At 49.3% G+C, this 23,384-nt stretch overlaps 1 protein-coding gene across 1 annotated transcript in view; it reads left to right on the top strand.

The window, feature by feature from the left end:
* Positions 1-23,384, top strand: part of LOC310666041 (immunoglobulin superfamily DCC subclass member 3-like) — a 33,319-nt gene that overhangs the window by 2,923 nt on the left and 7,012 nt on the right. Inside the window, exons 2-9 of the mRNA XM_083416542.1 lie at positions 5,519-5,851; positions 7,654-7,798; positions 9,284-9,414; positions 10,566-10,703; positions 10,870-11,028; positions 18,633-18,798; positions 19,896-20,146; positions 20,908-21,072. Of these exons, the coding sequence (XP_083272668.1) occupies positions 5,519-5,851; positions 7,654-7,798; positions 9,284-9,414; positions 10,566-10,703; positions 10,870-11,028; positions 18,633-18,798; positions 19,896-20,146; positions 20,908-21,072 (1,488 nt within the window). The remainder of the gene's footprint in view (positions 1-5,518; positions 5,852-7,653; positions 7,799-9,283; positions 9,415-10,565; positions 10,704-10,869; positions 11,029-18,632; positions 18,799-19,895; positions 20,147-20,907; positions 21,073-23,384) is intronic.

The following is a 23,384-nucleotide window of genomic DNA, read 5'->3' as shown; positions in this document are numbered from 1 at the left end:
TTAGAGCAAAGTTTTTCCAAAGTCATTGTAGCTTGGATATGATCTCAATAAAACTAGAGTTCAGTGATCTTACACATGATGTGTTTTATTAGCTGATTAATAATAATAATAATAATAATAATAATAATAATAATCTGCAATGGTTTATAGCTAAGACAGATGATGGAAGAGGCAACATTTGGGACTGGTGCATTTTCATGGCATCAGTTTTGGTGGAAGGGGGGAATGCCCTATCACTAAATCAGTGACGTGGGTGCCGAGTTGATTTCAGGATCCTGACATGCTCTATCAGAGGCAACCAAACTCAAATGGGAGCAGGGGGTGGGGAGCAAATTCCTACTCCCCCAGAGGGTGTTACCCAATATATAATTATTATTATTAATGTTGATTGCACCAGAATTAGACACTCACAAAAGTATTGCTTCCGCTTCAGGTTGCACCCTTAAAAAACCACAACACAAAAACAGGGATAGGTTGGCCTTTGAAACAGCCCCTTGTATTTTGGCAGATGAAGTTAAAGCATGATTTAGAATGAAGGTGATAGTGGAGAGATAATCATATATAGCGTGGTAGTGTGGTGGTGGTGAGAAATTCAACGATGGTTCAAGCCACATTTTCCAACCCCTGTTTGTTGTGGGATGTGTGGGGCCCTCACAGGATAGATAGGGGCCCCTAAGGGACATGGCAAATTGCTCCCCATCACCCCATCCCACAATTGCCAATACCTTATGGCAGACGCCTCTGGGAGAGAGAGAGAGAACAAGGCAAACTCTTATTTAAGTTGCCAAACTTCCCTGGAAAGAGAGAGACAGAGAGAGAAAGAATTTCCTCAGCTGGTTGGATATATGGTATTATGGGGAATAAGAAGCAGAGGCTGAAGAACATTGACTCTTGGGCTCTTCTTTCATGAGCTCCTAGTACAAAACTGTGTTTCCCAGCCTGACCCTTATTCTAAGGCAACCCCCTTTCTTCGAAGCAGAACTGGGGAATCCCGCAAACTCTAGTTTGCTGAGGGTGCTGGGAACTGTAGCTCTTTGAGGGGCAACCTACAGTTCCCAGGATTCTTTGGAAGAAGGCTTGTGCTTGAAATAAGCGGTGTGTAGTGTGCCCAAGGAGACCTTAGGCTTCCCAGGGTCATGCAGAATTGAGTGCAACGGCCTACCATGTTTAGTTTGGTCAGGGGGCTGCGAACTGGGCACGCTACAGTTCCCAGGATCCTTAGGGCGTCTGCCTGCACTTCAAGTGTGCTTTAAACGCGGGGTGTGTACGCAGCCCCCCCAGTGGCGTAGCGTGGGTTGTCAGCACCCGGGGCACCCCCTAACCCGTGGATTTGCGCCCCCTAACCCGTGGATTTGCAACCCCTAACCCCCAGATGTTGCGCCCGGTGCGGCCGGCCCCCCCTGCACCCCCCACGCTACGCCACTGAGCCCCCCAACTCTGGCCAGCTCATGCCAAGCCTCGCACCCTCTGCTCGTCAGAGGCCCGTCGACTCCATTTCATGAATGGTTGCGCCCCGACGTCAAGTCCAAAGACAATTTGCCTGAGGGGACTTAGAAAGGAGGCGAAACCTGGGGGTCGTAACCCCCTTCTTTGGCCCAGCCTGAGGGACAGTGGGTGTGTGACCGGGTGGGGGGCGGCCAGCCCTAGGCCCGTGACCGATGGCGGGGCGGAGGCGAGGGTCCGACATGGAGACCCATGTGCATGAGTGATGGGGCAAGTCATGGGAACCTCACCCCGAGCCCGTCACGTGGGCCGGCAGATGGGGCGCGAGGAAGGCGGGGGGCTGCTGAGGAGGGGACGGGACAATAGGGCCTGCCTCGGCCCCTTCTGACCCAGCCCATTGTCCGCCATGCCGGGCCCCCCGCAAAGCCTCTCTCAACAGCCAGGCTATGGGGCCTCCCCGGCCAGCCATGCAGTTGCTAAGGCGGCCTTGAATGGTGGCATCCATCAAGATGTCAAGGGGGGGGGACAATCCTGTCTCCCCACCTCCCTCGCCCCCCTTTTCTCCACAGAGCCCATTGTCATCGCCCGGAGTTTAACTTTGTGCCGGCCGGCCGGCTGAGCGAGGGCCCTCCCTCTGAGGGGATTAAAGTCTCTTTATTTATTTCCCCCCACTTCGCACAGCAGTTTCCATCTGTTTGGTTTGGGAGCTTATGGGGTTGGGGGGAATAGAGAGGGAGGTTGTCTGGGGCGGCCACGTGGGCAGCACCCGTGTGTGGACACCCCAGGGATCCTGCGGAGCAGAAGGCCCTCTCCCCTGGGCTGAGCCTGAGGAGTGATCCTGAGGAGAAAGTCCGGCGACTTGACTTTGCTTTTCAAGAATTTTAGGCGCCGCTGCTGAGCTCAGGCCCCAGAAGTGAAGTAAGCTGCTATGAGCCCCCCTGAGATCTTATGATGATGAAGGGTGGCACAGAAATAAAATAAAATAAAATACTGGTCCTCATGGTGCTGGATAAACGGCTGGCTTAACTTGGAAGCTGACTTATTCGGAGTCAAAGCTTTAGCCCATCTCACTCAACATTGTCTACACTATCAGTCTACAGTCAGTCTACACTGACTGGCAGCTGCTGTCCTGGGTTTCAGGCAGGGGAAACTTCCAGCCTTAACAAGAGAGGCCAAGGAGTGAACCAGGGACTTGTCTCAGAAGTAGAATCTGACTTTATTTATTTTGTCATGGGTAGACTGTAGTTCAGTGGCAGAGCACGCAGAAGGTTCTGGGTTCAAATTCTGACATCTCCAGCTTGAAAACCTGGAGAGCAGCTGCCAGCCAGTGCACTGAGCTGGCTGGGCCAATGGGCTAACTTTGTGATGAAGTAGCTTCCTTTTGTTCTGGTCAAACCATCCCTTTCTTTACAAACGTGAGGGCCGTGATCTGAATGTATTTTATAGAATCATGGAATCGTAGAGTTGGAAGGCACCACCGCGATCATCTAGTCCAACCCCCCACAATGCAGGAACCCCTTGCCCAACATGGGGCTCGAACCCACAACCCTGTGATTAAGAGTCTCACGCTCTACCTACTGAGGGAAAGGATCATAGCTCAGGGCTAACCCACACGCTTTCCTTGTAGAAAATCCCAGGCATCTCCAGCTAGGGCTGGAGAAAGACTGGAAAGCCTCTGCCAGTCCGTGTAGGCAACACTGGGCTCAGTAGGCCGATGGTAGAAAACTAATACCAGTGTTCCTTAGTGGTAAAGCACAAGATTTGAAGCTCCTGGGTTCAATCCTGGGCCTCTCTAGTTAGAAAAGGATTTAGAGCTGGGGATTTTGGAACGATCTTTCCGGGCCTGGGACCCTGGGAGAGTCATAGCTAGGCAGGGGAGTTAGAACGGGCCTAGGCAGACCCGGTGTGTGTGTGTGTGTGACACCTATAAGTCAGCTTTGTTACGCTCCAGGTGTGCTGGAGCCCCCATCGCCAACTCACACATGTTTAGAGGGCACAACCTGTCCCACTGTGTCTGAGGACCCTCCTGCTCATTCGGCTGAGTGGGCCCCCCAAAACTCTGCCTTAAAATCCATTGCGTCTCCACCTCCATTGTTCTGCCCAGACACTGAGGTCCAGCACCAAGGGCCTTCTGGCGGTTCCCTCATTGTGAGAAGTTAGGTTACAGGGAACCAGACAGAGGGCCTTCTCGGTAGTGGCCCTCCCTTCAGATGTGAAGGAAATAAGCAGCTACCCTCTCTTTAAAAGACATCTGAAGGCAGCCCAGTTTAGGGAAGTTTTTAATATTTAATGCTGTATTGTTTTTAACACTTGATTGGAAGCCGCCCAGAGTGGCTGGGGAAGCTCAGCCAGATGGGTGGGGTATAAAGAATAAATTATTATTATTATTATTATTATTATTATTATTATTATTATTATTGCCTTACAAGCACCACACCGGCCCCAGCTGTGTATGACTTGGAGCCCTCTCCCACACGCCCTCAACCCCTCCAAGTCTGGGACGCAAGCCGACGTGTGGCAGAGCGTGCTGGGAGCGCATCATTTCGGCGTGGTGCCAACTCACCCCAAATCCAACTTCCTTCCTCCTTTTTTGTCCCTTTTTTTGGCAGACACCCCGACTGTCGGAGGGTGTGGCCAGAGACAGAGCTGGCCCTCTTTGGTCTGCGGCCAAAAACCACGACTTGTGAATGAAATGCCTCTTGGATGTGTTGTGCGGGTGGGCGGGGGGGGGGGGGAGAGAAGAGGGGGCGACGACCCCCAATGGGGTGTGGTATGGGCCAGGAAGTGAGGGTGAAAGGAAGCGAGATTAGCCCCTTTGAAGCTATAGAATTCACCCCACTCGGAAGCCAAGAGGCTCTTAATTGCCCTTGTTCTTCCCCAAGTCCCCAGAGCTAATTTTAGACTCCCGTTCAAGGCTCTTTGGCAGTCAGAGGCAATTTGGGGACATAAGGGGAGGGGGGTGAGGGGTTTTTTTGTGGGGGGAGGGAGAGCAGTGAAGACGGGGTCTTGGCACGAGAATTGCAGGATGAGAAGGAGCAATGTCACCTCTTTGCTTGTTGTTGTTGCATTGACTCTGGATTATTATTATTATTATTATTTAATAATAATAATCATTGTTGGTTATTAATAATCATTGTTGCTAGTTAGTTTACTACATTTATATCTCACTTTTTCCTCCCTCCAGCTTCCTCTGCTCTTTTTAAAAATCATCTCTTAGTTCAGAACAATGAGGACTGGAATCTTACTATTGTATTTAAGGGAAGAGGTAGATCATCTGTTTTGCGTGCAAAAGGTCCAAGGTTCTGTCCCTTCCATCTCTAAGTAGAGCTGGGAATTGTCCCCTCTCCTGAAAACATGGAGAGCTGCTGTCAGTCAGTGTAAACAATATTGAGCTAGATAGACCCAAGAGTCTGAAAGTAAGAGGTGTTTTTGTTGTTGCTTGAGTACAGAGAAGTTCTGTTTTTCTCTCAAGGGCAAGAGCTGTAACTCAGTGGCAGAGTGCCTTTTAAAAAAAAAAGCTTATCGTTGATTTTAATTATTTTTCAAAATGTTTCAAATAGCTGTTTTTACAGATAATTTTATTCTTCATTTTGCAAAGCACTTTGAGGTTTCTTTGGGTTGTTGTTTTTATACAATCAAGTAGTATATAAATTTTGTGGAGACAACCAGTTAAATTCTTCTGGGGAGCAAACTCTTTTCTGTCAGAATGCCTGGTTTTAACAACTGTCTTAGCCATGCAATGTATTTTGTTTTTTGCAATGGCTTTGGCAAACGAATAAATAATACTTGTATTCATCTTCTTCTCTTTTTTTGTAAATTTCAGTCAGGTTTTGCTTAGGGTTTTCTGTTTTCCGATCAAGCGGTATACAAATTTTATTTACTTCATAAAACGTGTACGCCGCTTGGTTGTAAACAAAGCAAAACGAAACCCAACAACCCTCAAAGCAAATTTTATGAAATAAATAAATACATATCCTGTTGCTTTTAAAACAAACAAACAAACAAACAAACAAACAACCTCCATGGATGGTGGAGTCTGGCTTGCCAGGCCTGTAAATCTTATTCTTTCTCACAGGCCTGGCGTACCCTTCAGAGCTGGCGTTCCTCTTGGAGCCCAGCGACGTGATCGCCATCCGAGATCGCCCGCTCCTCTTGCACTGCCAAGTGGAAGGTGAGGCGCCCATCGCCATCACCTGGTACCGGAACGGGGCGGCCCTCTCCAACGACAGCCATGCCACCATCTTGTCCAATGGCTCCCTGCGGCTAGAAAGCGTGCACCGGCGGCCCCGGGGAGGCGGAGCGGCGGACGCCAATGCCACAAGCGACTCCAGCGCCGGAGAGTACAGCTGCACTGCCCAGAACCGCTACGGCCTGCTGGTCAGCCGCAAGGCCCGAGTGCAAATTGCGAGTGAGTTTGGTCCGGCCAAGATGGCCGCCATTTGGCGCTATCTTCTGTGGGTTCAAAAAGGGTGCAGCGGGAGGGCTGGGAGCAGCGCTGGATTTAGGGTGGTGCGGGAAGTTATCCCACAATGGGTGAGGAAGTCAAGGGGGCTCCAAACCGAGAAGATCCATTTGGGGGTTCAAATTTGTGCCAAGCGGAGAGGGTCCAAAATGGAGAAGTTCCATAATTGGGAAGATCCGTTTTGGGAGGGTGCCAAATTTTGGGCTTGTACAGGGTGCCATATTACAAAAAATTTACCCAAGTCCACCCCTGGCGGGAGTGTTTTCTTGTTTTGTTTCCATGCTTTTTATTAACGATGTAATTTATACATCGGGGTGGAGGCGCTCAGGCCTGAGGGAGGTTATATTCGGCTCTCCAGACCTTTCTGTCTGGCCCTCAGAAATCTCCTCAGGCAGAAGGACCTGGGTTCAATCTTCAGCATCTCCAGGTAAGTCTGGGAGAGACCTCCTGGAGAGTCACTGCCACTCAGTGCAGGCTTCCTCAACCTCAGCCCTCCAGATGTTTTGAGACTACAATTCCCATCATCCCTGACCACTGGTCCTGCTAGCTAGGGATCATGGGAGTTGTAGGCCAAAAACATCTGGAGGGCCGAGGCTGAGGAAGCCTGGAGTAGGCAATACTGAACTTGATGGACCAATGGTCTGACTCCATATGAGGCAGCTCCCTCTGTTCCAAATGTCTTGCTGACCATTATTACTCTTCTCCCACCAATCCAAGTTTGAATTGTAACGTCCTTGGGTCTGGGATCTCTTCCTCCGTCTCTTACACCACATGAACTGTAATGTCCTTGGGGCAGGGGCTTCCGCTCCCAAAAGTGCCATGCATGCTGACGGTTCTATGTACAGCTGTACCTTGGTTCTCAAACATAATCCGTTCCGGAAGTCCATTCTGTTGGATGCAAAACTTCTAGCAGTCAAAAACAACATTCCTACAGTGGACATGTTAGGAGATGTTTTGTACCACTCAGGAGAAGACTTCCTTCTGAGCTGGAACAGACTTCCACTGCATGTGACTTGAAGAGGGTATGCTGTGTTGCACTAGCATGGAGGAGCACATGGCCTCCATGTTCTGACCGGTGTGTGCTCTCCATTTTGTATGTTGCTGTGTGTTTGGAGAAGTGACTGCTTAGTCACTTGTTGGGACTAACTCCTTTATGGAATAGTTCTAGTTGTTACGTAACCTAAGCCTGCCTTCAGGGATATGTTTGTGAACCTGAATGAATCTGTGAGTAAACTACTTTTATATTAACATTAATCAGATTCTTGTGTTTATTCTTTTTAAGAGGGATTAGAAGGGATTTTACCATGAAGGGATCTTTAATAGTAAGACTCAGATGAGTCAGGAACAAGCTGATTGCTGCATAATTTAAAAAGTGGGATGTTTGGAACGCTGCCGGAATACGGAACTTGCTAGCGCAAGTTAGGAAGGATATCATTCAATAATATATCCTCTCCTGCCTCCCTAATCATCCCCACACATTTGACTTCCGAAAACGTTCAATAGCCAAGGCGCGGCTTCCAATTGGTTGTGGGAGCTTCCTGCGCTCAGTCGGAATCCGTGGGAAGCCGTGTAGGATGTTTGGCTTCCGAAAAACGTTCGCGGACCAGAACACTCACGTCTGGGTTTGGGAGCCAAAACATACTAGTCCCCAAGGTACGACTGTAGATGATGCCAGCAACATTGCTGGGGGGAGCTCCGCATGCGTCTTGGGGGTGGCGGTGGTGATCGTGCCCTGTTTCTCCCCGCAGCTCTGTCCAAATTCCACATGCACCCGGAATCCATGGCCGTAGAAGAGGGAGGCGTCGCCCGGTTCCAGTGCTTCATCCAGGGCGTCCCCGAAGCCACGATAACCTGGGAGCGCAACCGCACAGCCCTGCTGACGGATGACTACCGGTGAGCTCTTGAAAGGGCCTGGGATGCTGGTGGTCCGGTTGGAGGGGACTGGTGCGCTTGCGTGTTACGGATTTGGTTTGTGGTGAGTGAGTGTAAGGTGAGGGAAGGAAGCGTCGCAGGAATCAGCAATAACCAACAAGGCAGGACTTTGGAAGGGAGCAACGTCCCAGCTAAAGAGGACGGGCAACTCAAGTTGATAGAATATGCACAACTTGCAGGTTTAACATACAGCATAAGAGAGGAAGAAGAACATACCGTATTTTTCCGTGTATAAGACTAGGTTTTTCTCCTTAAAAATAATGTCAAAAATTAGGGGGTGTCTTATACACGGATACATCTCCCCTCATTTTCTTAAAGCTAAGTCCCCCAAAATGGGGGCATCTTATATATGGGGGCATCTTATAGATGGAAAAATACAGTTTAAAGCAGATTAGAAAACGTTTATTGAGTACATGGGAAATAGCTGCATACAGCTGAAAACACTGACAGCGTTAAGATAAATTCAACAGAGTAAATAATTCTTGATGGGTGTAAGGGTGGAAAATTGATTTGAATGGTTATAACAAAATATGCAGATGGATGTAAGATATGTAAAACGGAAAGAGAAGAAGGGAAGTTGTTGTATAGTTTAAAGTTTGTAAAATGTTGGTTTGAAATTGTAAAACAGAAAATTTAATGAAAGTGTGTGTGTGTGTGTGTGTGTATATATATATATATATATATATAAAACCAAGGCAGGACTTGGGGGCAAAGTCCTGGGCTTCACCTCCTGCCAACCTAGAAGTTCGAAAACATGTCAAAGTGCAAGTAGATAAATAGGTACCACTCTGGCGGGAAGGTATGGTCATTAGGGGGTGTTGTTGTTGTTTGAATTTATATACCACCCTATACCCAAAGGCAAGGGACATGGATGGCGCTGTGGGTTAAACCACAGAGCCTAGGACTTGCCGATCAGAAGGTCGGCGGTTCGAATCCCCGTGACGGGGTGAGCTCCCGTTGCTTGGTCCCTTCTCCTGCCAACCTAGCAGTTCGAAAGCACGTCAAAGTGCAAGTAGATAAATAGGTACCACTCTGGCAGGAAGGTAAAAGGTGTTTCCGTGCGCTGCTCTGGTTCTCCAGTAGTGGCTTAATGATGACCCGGAAGCTGTACCTCGGCTCCCTCAGCCAATAAAGCGAGATGAGTGCCACAACCCCAGAGTTGGCCACGACTGGACCTAATGATCAGGGTCCCTTTACCTTTACCTGGGCCTCACTCAGCTGCCGGTCACTTAGCAGAGCTGGTGGATTTGTCCTGCTTCCCTTCTCCCTTCCATTTTCCCCCTATCCATGTTATCCATTTCACTGGGCATCATAAGCCATCTCCAAGTCCCAAAGGCTGCAGGCTTCCTTCAAAGGGGATTCACTCCCCCCGCTGGCCCAGGGGAGGTGGGAAACCCACCTCCAACCTCTTCTCTGTTTCATTCTCTCTCTTCCTGATCCCTCCAGGTACACGCTGCTCCCCACCGGGATCCTTCAGATCACGGGCGCCCGGCGTTCCGACGTGGGCACCTACCGCTGTGTGGCCAGCAACATCGCCAACACCCGTTACAGCCAGGAAGCCATGCTGAGCATTAGCGGTGAGAATCAGCCGAGGGTCATCCAGCCCTCCGGGACCCACAGCTGGATCACATCTGGGATGAGGCAGGGAAGCCAGCTGATTTTCCTTGGGGGGTATTTGGAAAATTGGCCACTGGTCTAGTGAGCTAGAGATGGAGGGCGTGGAGCTGGCAAGGTGGGGCAGGGGTTTCTCGGAGGTGCTTTCGAAACCAAAAGTTGTATCTGACGAAGTTGAGATTCCGATAGCTGAGATTCCTTTGCATTGCAGGGGGTTGGACAATATGACCGTAGGTGTCCCTTTGAACTCTCTATGGTTCTATGAAGTTCTATATAGAACTGCTACATAGAACCCTATATCGGGCACGTGTGTTAACTTGGGTGGGCCTACTCTGAGCAGGGCTAAGAATGGATACAAATACAGTGGTGCCTCGCAAGACGAAAAGAATCCATTCCGTGAGTCTCTTCGTCTAGCGGTTTTTTCGTCTTGCGAAGCAAGCCCATTAGTGGATTAGCGCTATTAGCGGTTTAGCGGCTATTAAAGGCTTAAGGGATTAGCGGATTAGCTGCTAAAAGGCTATTAGCAGCTTAGTGCCTTAGAAAAAGGGGGTGGGGAGCGGGGGAATAACCCCAGGAATCGCAAGACATTTTCGTCTTGCGAAGCAAGCCCATAGAGAAATTCGTCCTGCGAAGCACCTCCAAAACGGAAAACCCTTTCGTCTAGTGGGTTTTCCGTCTTGCGAGGCATTCGTCTTGCGGGGCACCACTGTAACACAGAAAGATGCCTTGCATTAGGAAGAACGGCAAAGAAAAATATATATGTGTCCGATCAGGAGAAACACATGCTAAAATACTGAGAATTTTTGTGTGTGAGGGCTTAGAAAAGAAGTTTGCAAGCTGATGTGGAAATGTGGAGAACTGGACTGAACTCTGGGGAAACAAGAAGCCAAAATGAACAGACAGCATTAATTAAAGAAAGGTCCAAGTTGTCAGTCCCTATGGCTGAATCAAGGAAAAACGAGGAACCGAGGGAAACCGTAACTGGCAGATTAGTAAGAGCTGCCTCTTTCGGATGCTAAGCTCGGATTGCTTTCTGCGCCTCTGGAAATGATGGGCTCAGAAGTTCAGGGGGACGAGGCACCCACCTCATTTCCCCCCCATTCTCTCTCACCAGTCTCAGTGGCCAAGCTCTACAAGGAGCCGGTCATCCTCTCCGGTCCGCAGAACCTGACCATCACGGTGCACCAGACGGCCATCTTGGAATGCATCGCTACTGGCAACCCCCGGCCGATCGTGTCTTGGAGTCGCTTGGGTGAGTGGGGAAATTGAGAGAGAGTAATCATATTTGTGTAACCAGACCTCATGCCATTATGGAGGGAGAGAGAAGCTTTTCTGTGGAGGTCCGTGTTTGCGTGACACTGGCACACTCGCCGTCCCTACACATCTTAATGTCTCGCCTTCTCTCTCTCTCCTCGCAGACGGACGTTCCATTGGCGTCGAAGGGATCCAGGTACTGGGAACTGGGAACCTCATGATCTCAGACGTGTCCGTGAAGCACGCCGGAGTTTACGTCTGCGCCGCCAACCGGCCTGGCACCAGGGTTCGCCGTACGGCACAGGGCATCCTCATGGTTCAAGGTGAGTGTGGGCCTCAGCGGACCAGGGTGGTGGTGTCTGGCTAGAGTACTTGGCCTGCGTGGCATTCCTTGTCCTTTCTGCCATCGGTGGGGAGAGTGTCGGGCGGTGTGCAGCGTTCTGCATGGAGCAGAAATTAAAGGGAAGCATGCGATTCTGAGCATGTGCAAAGCGTATGCCCTTTTCTCAGCACACCTAGTTTGTCCAGAACCGGTGCATTGTACTGATTAAAGTGCCAGACTAGAAGCTAGGTTAAAATCCCCATTGAGGATTATAGTGGTACCTCAGGTTAAGAACTTAATTCGTTCTGGAGGTCCATTCTTAACCTGAAACTGTTCTTAACCTGAGGTACCACTTTAGCTAATGGGGCCTCACACTGTCGCCAAGTGATTTCTGTTCTCATCCTGAAGCAAAGTTCTTAACTCGAGGTAATATTTATGGGTTAGCGGAACCTGAAGCGTCTGTAACCTGAAGCATATGTAACCCAAGGTACCACTTTATTATTATTATTATTATTATTATTATTATTATTATTATTATTATTAAAAAATCAGTAACACGCCCACCTCAAAGTGATGTGGAGATATTGCAACTGTTTGGGAAATAATGATTAAATGAGATAAAGTGAAATTGGCAGCTTTTTTATATAAAAAATCCCCAGGTTTCTAGTCCCTATGATAGAATTGAAAGCATGTGGGTTATGCCTGGTGGAGGAATCCAGAAAACCAGCAGACATCTGATTAGACACTAAATGGACTAGAATGGCTATGCAGGATCCAAACCTTCCTTATCATGCTTATTTTAATAGCCGACGTAGGTGGGAAACAGAACTTCCATGTTCAGGTATAGCCTGCCTCTGAACGCCAGATCTCGGGGAGAGCTGTTACCATTGTGCTTGTGGACTATCGGGCTGGACGCTGACGGAATCAGGATACTGGGGATAGCGGGATTGTTTCGGTTTAACCCCTCAAGGCTCTTCGCCTATGTGAGCGTCGGGGCAAGAGGTTTCCCCCTCCCCTTGGGATTTTGCAACAGACAAGTCTTCACCCGCCCCCCACCCTAACACTGATTAATCTTCCCCCCAGTAATCACCACCATCAATGTCAACACAAGCCATCAAGAGGGGTGAAGCGGTTTCGTTGGAGCCTCATAAATGTTTTACTGGGGTTCTGAATCTGTCGGCCGGTGACCTGACCCGCCACCATGTTTTTGCCTATGAAAAATCCCTGATTACGCTGGTAAAAACATCTCTGAGTCCGTAAGGCCTCCTAAGTCCGGCTACAAACCCCAGTGACCTTTGCCTCCCGGACACAAAGTCCTGGTCGCCTCACCATGAACGGCTCTTCTCCTCAATTTTCTGCTCGACAGAAATTGCAATGTCCCCTTGTCTTGGCCCTCTCTCTCTCTTCAAGGTGTTTTGTCCCCGATATCAGTTTCATTTCAGAACATCTCGCTGCCCTCTCTCCTTGCCTCTCTCCCCCACCCCGCCGCTTTCTCATCTCAAGGGTTGATGAGAGGCAGGATTGAACCGGCCCCCAGAGCGGCCATCGATTCTGGGCCGTGGCTCAGATAAAGAGATGTGGGGTCGATTCCATGACCCATGCGCTGAGGACAAAAGGGCCTGGGGGTGATTGATGGGAGCAAAAAAAAACAACCAAAACAGCCACCCCACAACCCTGCCAGGAGAACGGCGTCGGCCAAATGGACCCCTTGCGGTGGCGGTGAATTCGGAATTGCCAGGGCTCTGTTTTCATACAAAGGTGTGTGTGTGTGTGTGTGTGTGTGTGAAGAAAGCAGCGGTCTGTGTTGGGGAGTCAAGCCTTCCTCTACCCCCCCCCCCAGCACGTGAGCTGTGGCTGTTCCGAGGGTCCGCAGGAGAGGTCAAGGGTGCGATGAGAAGGTGGGTGAAGATGGAGTCTCCGAGGTTTGGCCGGCATGTCTCAGCTGGGAATGGCACACTTGACTTTGCGGGGTGAAAGGGCAGAGGTCATGACCTCCTCGTCCACACACACACACACACTGCTGCCAGATCCCCTTCGATTTCTTCTCTCTAGGATGACACATGAATATGGACTTGGAGGCGAAAATGGAAAAATAGGAGGATCGGTCCATTGTTAAGAGGCAAAGAGGTGTTTAGCGTGGGGGTCAGCCCTCTAAGCTATCAGAAGTGTTCAGGTGCAGAATGGGCCGGCTTAGAGGTCCGCTGCTTAGATTAAAAAGGGGGTGGAGAGTGTTAGGCTGTTGGGACAGTGGGTCCCTCTCCCAGTGTGGCGCAGTGGTTAGAGCGTCGGATTAGGACCTGGGCGAGATCAGGGTTCGAATCCCCCCTATGCCATGCAGCTGCCCTTGAGCTCTCTGGAGGAAAAGGTGGCATTAAAACCGATATACTGCGGAGATGAAAGGGACATTAGGAAGGTGACTTAGAGTATGTCAGGCTATTTCTTCTCCTCCAGAATACCACAACACATAGTCATTGCTGTTTCCACTTTTTATATTGTAATAATCAAACTATTAACATGTAACATCATTAATTACCTAAATTATAGCAATAGAAACAGCCATGGCAAATGACTAGGTCAACACACACCACAATCGCCTCATTACGTAAATCATGTTCAGAATATCACAAAACATAATAATAGTGATATGATATGTTATTGCCACCAGGAACTGTGCTTTGCAATTTTTTGATATGACAGTTACAGTTTTATTGTATATAATGTTATGTTACTTTACAGCCAGTTAAGTGTGTGTTGTGGTACTCTGAACATGATTTATGTAATGAGGTGATTGTGGGGTTGACCCACACCTAGGCAAGTATAGCTTACTCTGGCTGGCAGCATCCATCTAGGCGCTCAGGTTATAAAGGTTCTTCCCCATTGCCTGCCTGCTTCTAACCACGGATGCCAGAGATTGAATCTTCTGCATTCATAGCAGGTGTTCTGCGGCATTCGGAGCAGAGGAAGCCACTTCGGCCTGAGTCAGGCTCTTGACCCAGCTAGCTTACCATTGTCCTCACTGACCGGCAGCCCAAGGTTTCAGAAAGGGACGGCTCTCAAGCCTTCCTGGAGAGGCTGGGGGACTGAACCTTCTTGCAGGCAAAGCAGATTCTCTCCCACCCAGCTGCAACACTTCCCTTAAAAAGAATGCAAGGTTCTAGTCCTCAAACTTTTGAACAAAGGCCAGTGGCTCTCCAGGTTTTCAGGTGTGGGACAACTCCTAGCCTTATTTGGAGAACCTGGGACCTTCTGTCTGCAAGGCAGGTGCTGTATTCCTGAGCGATGGCTAGGGGGCTATCCAGAAGGCCGGGGGGTATCTCTATGTCCCTTCAGATTCTTTTAAACTCCCTGCTTCCTGACCTCCTGTTATCTCCCAGCTCCGCCAAGAGCAAGGGTCCGAGCGAGCATATGTTTCAGGGTGGCTGCTGGGCGTGTGAGAGGGTGCGCAGATTCCTCTGGCGCATTCTGTGGGGCACAGGGAAAGGGCAGAGTTCACTCCCTCGCCCCCCTCCATTGCCATGCCGGCCCCGTCTGGACAACAAAGCCATTTTCAAGTGAGGGGACCGTCTCTCCTCTCCTTTGTTTGGGGGGCGAGGCGGGGAGGGGGCCGCTGTGCATTTCCCAGCCCTTTGGCGAGCTAATGAGATGCGGCCCGTCTCGCAAGCTTAAAGCTTCTTTTCTGGAGGGTGTCAGGCCTTTCAATGTGACATCTGCCTCCGAGGCCGCTCCCACGCTGCGGCCAGGGGTGGGTGGGGGGATGTTGAGAGGGGCTCCTCTCGGCTGTGGCGCAGCTGGGGGGCCAGGACCGATCCATGGGGCTGTGGCGCCCGAGCCCGATTCCTTCCACCGCAAAGAGGGATTTAGATGTCTTTCGGAAATGGCTCCAAAAAGTCCAGTTCAAAACTTAAAGGAGGCCACATGCCTTTGAGCCGTATCATATTGCCTTAAAATTTGTGGCTTTCCCTCTGAGAATATTGGGAACTGGAGTTTGCTACTGAGCTACAATTCCCAGTGTGGTTTAGCACCCCAGGGAACTCTGGGTATTGGTGGGGAAGAGGGGGTCTCTTAACAACACTCATCACCCTTCAGTGGCGTAGCGTGGGGGTGCAGGGGGGGCGGCCGCACCGGGTGCAACATCTGGGGGTTAGGGTTAGGGGCGCAAATCCACGGGTTAGGGTGCGCAAATTCACGGGTTAGGGGGTGCAAATTACTTGCCTTGCCCCGGGTGCTGACAACCCACGCTACGCCACTGTCACCCTTAGCAAACTGCACTTAAAGCATCAACATACACAGAGCCTCCAAGTGTCCCTATTTCCTAGGGACATCCCTGATTTAGAGAAGCCGTCCCAATTTCTGATTTGATCCTGGAATGTCCTAAAATGATGGAGGGTATGGAGTTATCAGACCCCTCGAACCATCTGAAGACAATCCTGTATACAGTGTTACCTCGGGTTAAGTACTTAATTCATTCTGGACGTCCGTTCTTAATCTAAACCTGTTCTTAACCTGAGGTACCACTTTAGCTAATGGGGCTTTCTGCTGCCGCTGCGCCGCCAGCCCACGATTTCTGTTCTCATGCTGAAGCAAAGTTCTTAACCTGAGGTACTATTTCTGGGTTAGTGGAGTCTGTAACCTGAAGCGTCTGTAACCTGAAGCATTTGTAACCCGAGGTACCACTGTAAAGGTAAAGGATCCCTGACAGTTATGTCCAGTCGCGAACGACTCTGGGATTGCGGTGCTCATCTCGCTTTACTGGCCGAGGGAGCCGACGTTTGTCCGCAGACAGTTTTTCTGGGTCATGACTAAGCCACTTCTGGTGAAACCAGAGCAGCGTACGGAAACGCTGTTTACCTTCCTGCCGGAGTGGTACCTATTTATCTACCTGCACTTTGATGTGCTGTATAGGGAAGCTTTAAAAATGTTTAATGTTTTATTATGTTTTTATATGTGTTGGAAGCCACCCAGAGTGGCTGGGGCAACCAAGTAAGATGTGTGGGGTATATTGTAAAATTATCATTATGGAAGGGGACGCCCCTATTTTCATCGGAGAAAGGCTGAAGGATATGCATACACCTTCAAGCAGTCTTGGCTTCTCCCAAAGCATCCTGGGAACAGTAGTTTGTTAAGGGTGCTGAGAGTTGTGAGGACCCCCCTGTTCGCCTCACAGTGCTACAATTCCTGGAGTGGTCAAACGGTCAATCCCTTTTCCAAGGGAATTCTGGGAATTGGACCTCTGCGAGTGGGACTTCCTAACTACTCTCATCATCCCTAACCAACTACAGTTCCCAGGTTCTTTGGGGGAAGCCGTGGCTGTTTAAAGTGGTATAACAATGCTTTGAATGTGGGTCGTAGCCAACTAAATGTAGCGTAGTGGTTAGAGCGTCATACGGACAACAGAGAATTAAAGGAGGTTCGGGAAGATTACTGCCCACATTAAACAACTGTGTGGATGAGCCCAGAGAGAGAAATTGGCTGCTTTTGGAGCAAACGGAAGCACCAATTCAGGACGGGGGCGGGGAGGGGGAGAGAAAGATGATTTAGGATGAGTTGCATTCGCTTAACACAATGATTTCTTTCAGTTTCTTAGCGAAGGAGACCCAGGAAAGAATTTTGGTGGATCCAGAGAAGGGGGGGGAGGGTTAGAAACTAAAAATGATGTGGGAAATATAATAAGTGAGGGGGTTATTTTATTTTATTTTCTGCCCATTGCAGAGAGATGTTTTGCTCCTCTGTGTGTGTGTGTGTGTGTGTGTAACTCCCTCTTCTTTGAAAACTTTTTAAAAAAAAAAAAAACCCCGTGAACAGTACGAAATTTCCAGGGCCTCGTCTCTGTTCAATTTGTGTGCATTCTGCATAATGCAGGATTTGCAATGAGAGGGAGAGAGAGAGTTCGTGCGTCTGACAGGGTTGAGTGGATTTGTAATTGCGTCTAGCGGTAACTCTGCCCCACCCCACCCCCCACCCCCTGGGGCGGGCGGGGGGGGGAGGAGGGAGGGTGACCCCGGCAACCAGATCCTGAGGGAGAGAGAGGCTGCAAAATGGGCAATGGACATTATTTTTGGCACATCTGAGTCCTCGGAGCCGGAAGAGAAGGGAGCAGGGCAAGGGCAGATTTGGAAAGGGCCACGAGAAACTGTGGCGTTGGTCCACAGAGCGCCATGCGGGTGTGGATGCCGCATGGGGTGCGCACATGCAATTCCATGTGTGTTTATGCATGCACATGACTCCAACCCCCCCTTCTATTTTTTTAGCATTTATGTCCCACACATTTTTCTCTAAGGAGCTCATGCAGAGCAGATGTTTGGCTGCTGAGCTATAGCCCCCTTCAGAATAGGAGCTTATACCAAGTCACAGCTAGCTCAGGGCCCCACTCTTTTGGGGCCCCCCCCCAAAAAAAATTAAAGGAAAAAACACACCTGGATGTACATTTCCAAAATATAAGATAAAAAACAAATAAAATAAAACCTACATACAGCAGCAGTGTTTTGTGTTGTGTAGGCACCCATGATGTAAGTCATGGGTAGGCAAACTAAGACCCAGGGGCTGGATGCGGCCCAATTGCCTTCTAAATCCGGCCCACAGATGGTCCAGGAATCAGCGTGTTTCTACATGAGTAGAATGTGTTCTTTTATTTAAAATGCATCTCCGGGTTATTTGTGGGGCATAGGAATTTGTTCATCCCCCCCCCCAAAAAAAATATAGTGCGGCCCCCCACAAGCACTGAGGGACAGTGGACTGGCCACCTGCTGAAAAAGTTTGCTGACCCCTGATGTAAGTCATGGGTCTCACCTGCTAGCCTGCTCCCTAAAATATCACTGGTTTGCTCATTTTTATATATAGGGTGCCTACATTCTGCATGGACTGGTTGCATGGCAACATGCGCAAACGGCTTAAGATACCTATTAGGTCCATAAATTACCATATAACACATATTCAGCACAAAAAACAGCGACAATTTGTTGTTGACGAAGGACAGCTGGACATATAAAGGGCCCCATTACCTTCAGTAGCTTAGGGCCTCATCAGACTTACCGTATTTTTTGCTCTATAAGACTCACTTTTTCCCTCCCAAAAAGTAAGGGGAAATGTGTGTGCGTCTGGTGGAGCGAATGCAGGCTGCACCGCTATCCCAGAAGCCAGAACAGCGAGAGGGATTGCTGCTTTCACTGCACAGCGATCCCTCTTGCTGTTCTGGCTTCTGAGATTCAGAATATTTTTTTTCTTGTTTTCCTCCTCCAAAAACTAGGTGCGTCTTGTGGTCTGGTGCGTCTTATAGAGCGAAAAATACGGTAAATCTAGCCCTGTCGGGGACCCTTCTGCATACAAAGCAAAATCTCTGAGCTTGGGCGCTTCGACCCTGGCCACCCTCCTCTGAACATTTATGGGTGGATAGACAGATCCAGTAAATTAGATAAGGCAGATCGAGCAGGGCAGAGAGGTCTTGCTGAAGTGTTCACTTAGTTTAGAGAAGGATTATACTCTCCACATGTTCTTATGCCCTTAGGCTTGCTTTTTTCAAACCAGCCATTGCCAGTAATGTTCACGACCCTAAGATGTTGGCTTGGTACCATGACTCAACTTCCCTTCCTCCTCTCCTCTCCCCCTCAGCCCCGCCGGAGTTTGTGCAATGGCCCCAATCGGTCTCCAAGCCCCCTGGCAGCAGCGCTATTTTCACCTGCGTGGCCCAAGGTGTGCCGGAACCCCACCTGATCTGGCTGAAGAACGGCAAGGTCCTGGCGCCCGGCGAGAACATCAAGCTGACGCACAACAACAGGTGAGGCTGGGAACGTCCTCAGGGAACACACTTAGAAAGGATTAAGCCAGGGCTGGGCAGTGGTGGCAGCCGGTGCCCTTTGGGGTCTGGTGGGACGGAAGGCAGGGAGCCCAGCAGTAGGGGGCGCCAGAGCCAATCAGAGGAGAGTCAACTAATTCTAGTTTTATCCTCATCCTACTTCCTGCTGAAGGAGCCCTATGTAGAGAGAGGGATATGTGTCTGTGTCTGTGTGTATTCAGGAAACACAGGAAGAGTATAACTTTCCAAAGGCTGGAGGGAGGGAGAGAGAGACAGACAGACAGACAGACAGAGAACATTTCTCAGCCATTAAGAACTCTTTATCTCCCTTTTCTCCATCAGTTTGTTAAACAACGCAGATGGCAAATTCCATCCAAATATGATTTCATCTGCTGCTGTTTTTGATTATATGAGTTTCTGATCCACTCTGTGTGTCTTATCTTGGAATACTGCCATGTTGCCTCTTGTTGTACAGGCTTCTTTTAATATTTTTTCTTTCTGTCTTTCATCTCCTTACCTTATACCTGACCATGCTCTACTTTTCCCCCTGTTGAATTGTAGGAATACTCTGTTAGTCATGTTGTATACTTAGTAAAACAATAAAACATTTTTTAAAAAATCCTGGAAGCATAGGACGGTCGCAGCATGCCATTATTATTATCAATTTTCAATTTTATCCATTTCAATAATTTTATAATCATTTTAACATTTTGAAACCTGACTTCCTTCCCCCCTCTTTCTGCGGTTCCTTAAATTTATTTTTTTTATATTTTCTGCATATTCCAAATTACTCATTTATTCATTTGGGGACATTTACCTCCCTTTTCTCTGTCACTGACTGTCAGGCTACAAAAACTAATAATTCAAAATTCTGTGCCATGTTCACAATAGTTAAGGCAGATGAGTTCCTTAACAGTGGTTAAAGCCTGCACCTGCCGAACCAGGTGTTTTCAAAATGAAAATCAGCAGAGTTGTGCCTTTTTCTAAACAAAAGAGAAGACTTTCCACCTCTTCTGCCACAGCACCTTCTGTCTTTGTCTTGCTAATGCCTCTTTCCCCTCAAAAAAACCTTTCCATAGCACCTTGATGATCCAGCGGATTACCTCAGCGGACGAAGCCATCTACCAGTGCATTGCGGAAAACAGCGCAGGGACCAACCAGGCCAGCGCCCGGCTAGCTGTGGCCCTGTCCAAGGAGCTGCCCAGCTCCCCAGAAGGGGTCCAGGCCACTGCCCTCTCCACCACCTCCATCCAGGTGTCTTGGCTGGAGCCCCCCATGGAAGTGACAGAGGCCATAATCGGTTACGTGCTGCACATCCGCAAGGCGGGAGGTGAGTGGTGAGCCTCACCCCAAATTCCCACCCAAGGTTCACTTTCCAGGCGCAGGTTTGGTGGACTACGTACACCAGGGATGGTGCCGCAGTAAAATATTTCATTTTCTTACAAATGCGGAAGGCATGTTGTAATGGTGCCAGATCAGAGCGGGTGGTTGGGTATCTATGGTGTCAGGCTATCTCACAAGTACCGTATTTTTCGCTCTATAAGACACATTCGACCATAAGATGCACCTAGTTTTAGAGGAGGAGAATAAGAAAAAAAAATCCTCTCCCTCTCTGCGCAGCGCCTCTCTGGCAAAGCGAAGTCAGAATAGCAAGAGAGATCGCTGCACAGCGAAAGCAGTGATCCCTCTTGCTGTTCTGGCTTCTGGGATAGCTGCGCAGCCTGCATTCGCTCCATAAGATGCACACACATTAACCCTTACTTTTTAGGAGGGAAAAAGTGTGTCTTATAGAGCGAAAAATACGGTAATTTGTGTGAGGGGGGTCTTTGCTCTGATCCAGTAGGAATGCTCTTACGTGAATAGCCCCAATGGTTAAGAACGGAACCTCCGTTGCTGGGGATAAGCCCTCAGGGGAAGGTTGTTGATGTTGCACCCTTCCTGTGGGCTTCCTGAAGGCACCTGATTGGATGCTTTGGGAGAACAGGATGATGGGCGAGGTGGGCCTTTGGTCCAAACCGGAAGGTCCCATCCTGATCCCATCTGAAAAACGGAGCATCGCCGATTGACCTCTCTTCCTTGCACCTCCCGCAGAGTCCGACAGCCGGGAGCTCCAGGAGGCCGTCAGCAAGACCACCTTCCAGCACGTCTTCACAAACCTGGAGCCCTCAACAACGTACTCTATCTACCTGAAGGCTTACTCACCCCTGGGTGCCAGCCAGGATTCCCAGCCCATCCTGGCCACCACTCTAGGCAGCAGTGAGTACATCCGTTGGAGCGGTCTTCGTCCTCCTCCGTCTCAGTGCCACTCCTTGTAGATGAGGAAGACGGGGGCGAGACCATCATTGGTTGGCCGTGGCTGTCGTTGGCTCCGGCTGTACCTGCCCTTGGTACCTCCGCCTCCTGCCCCATCCCTTAAAGCCCTATGCGGCCTAGGACTCTCATACCTACGGGACCGCCTCTCCTGGTATGTCCCACGGAGGACCTTACGGTCTTCAAACAAAAACATCTTGGAGGTACCAGGCCACAGGGAGGTTAGGCTGGCCTCAACCAGAGCCAGGGCTTTTTCGGCTGTGGCTCCGATCTGGTGGAACGCTCTGTCCCAAGAGACCTGGGCCCTGTGGGACTTGACATATTTCCGCAGGGCCTGCAAGACAGAGCTGTTCCACCAGGCCTTTGGCTAGGGCACAGCCTGACCCCCTCCTTTGGCAATCCTCACAGCCACTCTAGCCCAATGGTTGCCATTAATCTGATTTGAACTGATTTTATAATGAAATGATTTTAGAATGTTGTATCATTTTACGGTTGTTAGCCACTCTGAGCTAGGCTTCGGCTAGGGAGGGCGGGATATAAATAAATAATAATAATAACTATTATTATTCAACAACAACAATAATAGTTATTATTATTATTTATTTATATCCCGCCCTCCCTAGCCGAAGCCTTTGTTGTTGTTGTTGTTGTTGTTGTTGTTGTTGTTATTATTATTATTATTATTATTATTATCCATTCTTGGTTTGGCAAATTAAGAAGTGCAATAACCTTATAGCTACACAGAGATCATGATTAGGGATGCATTGCAATGATCGTTGCAAATCTCTGTGTGTGGCCTTTCAGATAGATGCGCTCTTCTCTATGCAAACAACATGGTGTGCTCCAGTATCTTTTTTTTTTTAGAACAGATGATCATTGAATTGTAGAGTTGGAAGGGACCCCAAGAATCATCTAGTCCAACCCCCTGCAATGCAGGAATATGCGGCTGTCCCATAAGGCGATCGAACCTGCATCCCTGGCATTATCAGCACCATATTCTAACCCAGGGGTAGTCAACCTTTATACCTACCACCCACTAATGCATCTTTCTTGATGGTAAAATTTCCTTACCGCCCACCAGTGCTCGATGGAAGGAGGATTCAGCTTGTGCCATAGAACCCCCAACTGCCCACCTAGAGTCCTGAAACGCCCACTAGTGGGCAGTAGGGACCAGGTTGACAACCCCTGTTCTAACCAACTGAGCTATCTGGAACGACTCAAGTTGTGTTTCCTTTGACTTTCCATTGTACGTAACTGAAATGCACGCCGTTCTCTTGGAACCAAAGCACTTTGTGTCTTCAATGCTCCTACACGGTTAGCTTGGGAGCATGCGGGACAGCAACTCCTCGCTGTTTTACCTTCTCCAGAGTATCCCTAGGAACCTGTCCTCAGTGGCCAACTCACCTTCCTTCTCTGATTGACTCCAGTTGGCACAAAGGGTCAGGACATCTTCTCAGTGGCTAAAATGCTCCCTTTTCATGCTGAGTGGGCAGGTATAGGACACTGGAGACAGGGGCGATGCTGCAGAAATAGTAACAGGTCTTACACACACACACACACACACACTGCAACGCTGGATCCCTACTGCACTGGGCACCAGCCACAAATGGTAATAGCTTTCAGGGACTGGGCGGAGGAGGAATGGCAGAGACGCATCCTGACCATTCCAGGGAAGAGGAAAGAAAGGACAGATTTACAACAGGGGTTTGAGGGAGGTTGCAGCTCAGAGGCAGATGAGGGGGAAAGCTGGGAAATCACGAGAGAGCCAGAACAACACATTGTCATGAGAAAGCATCCCAGACCCTCCATCTCCCAGAACCTGGTGATCCTTAAAGGTAGCAGAGCATACGAATCAATCTGGCTAACCTGATTCAAAAACACCCACTCACACGTGAAAACAGTCACAAACAAGCAACCACACCCTAGGCCCACAGTTCTCAACCTGTGGGTCCCCAGATGTTGCTGGACTACAACTCCCATCATCCCTGACCACTGGTCGTGCTGGCTAGGAATGATGGGAGTTGTAGTCCAACAACATCTGGGGACCCACAGGTTGAGAAACACTGCCCTGGGCCAACCCCAACCTCTCTCACCACCAAAGGAACCCAAGTGAATAGCAAACAGAACCTGCACAAGCGACGCTGGCGCAAAACCCCACACATACATTAAGCAAAATAGAAACATTGCCCCACTCACCATGGCCCCCTCCACCTCTTCCTCCCATTTTCTTCCTAATGTAACTCTAATGTCTTAACAAA

This window comes from Podarcis tiliguerta, assembly GCF_965153285.1.
Source record: "Podarcis tiliguerta genome assembly, chromosome: 16".
NCBI lineage: Eukaryota > Metazoa > Chordata > Lepidosauria > Squamata > Lacertidae > Podarcis > Podarcis tiliguerta.
Note: the sequence above shows the minus strand (reverse complement) of the source record. Positions and strands in the feature narration are given on the sequence as shown.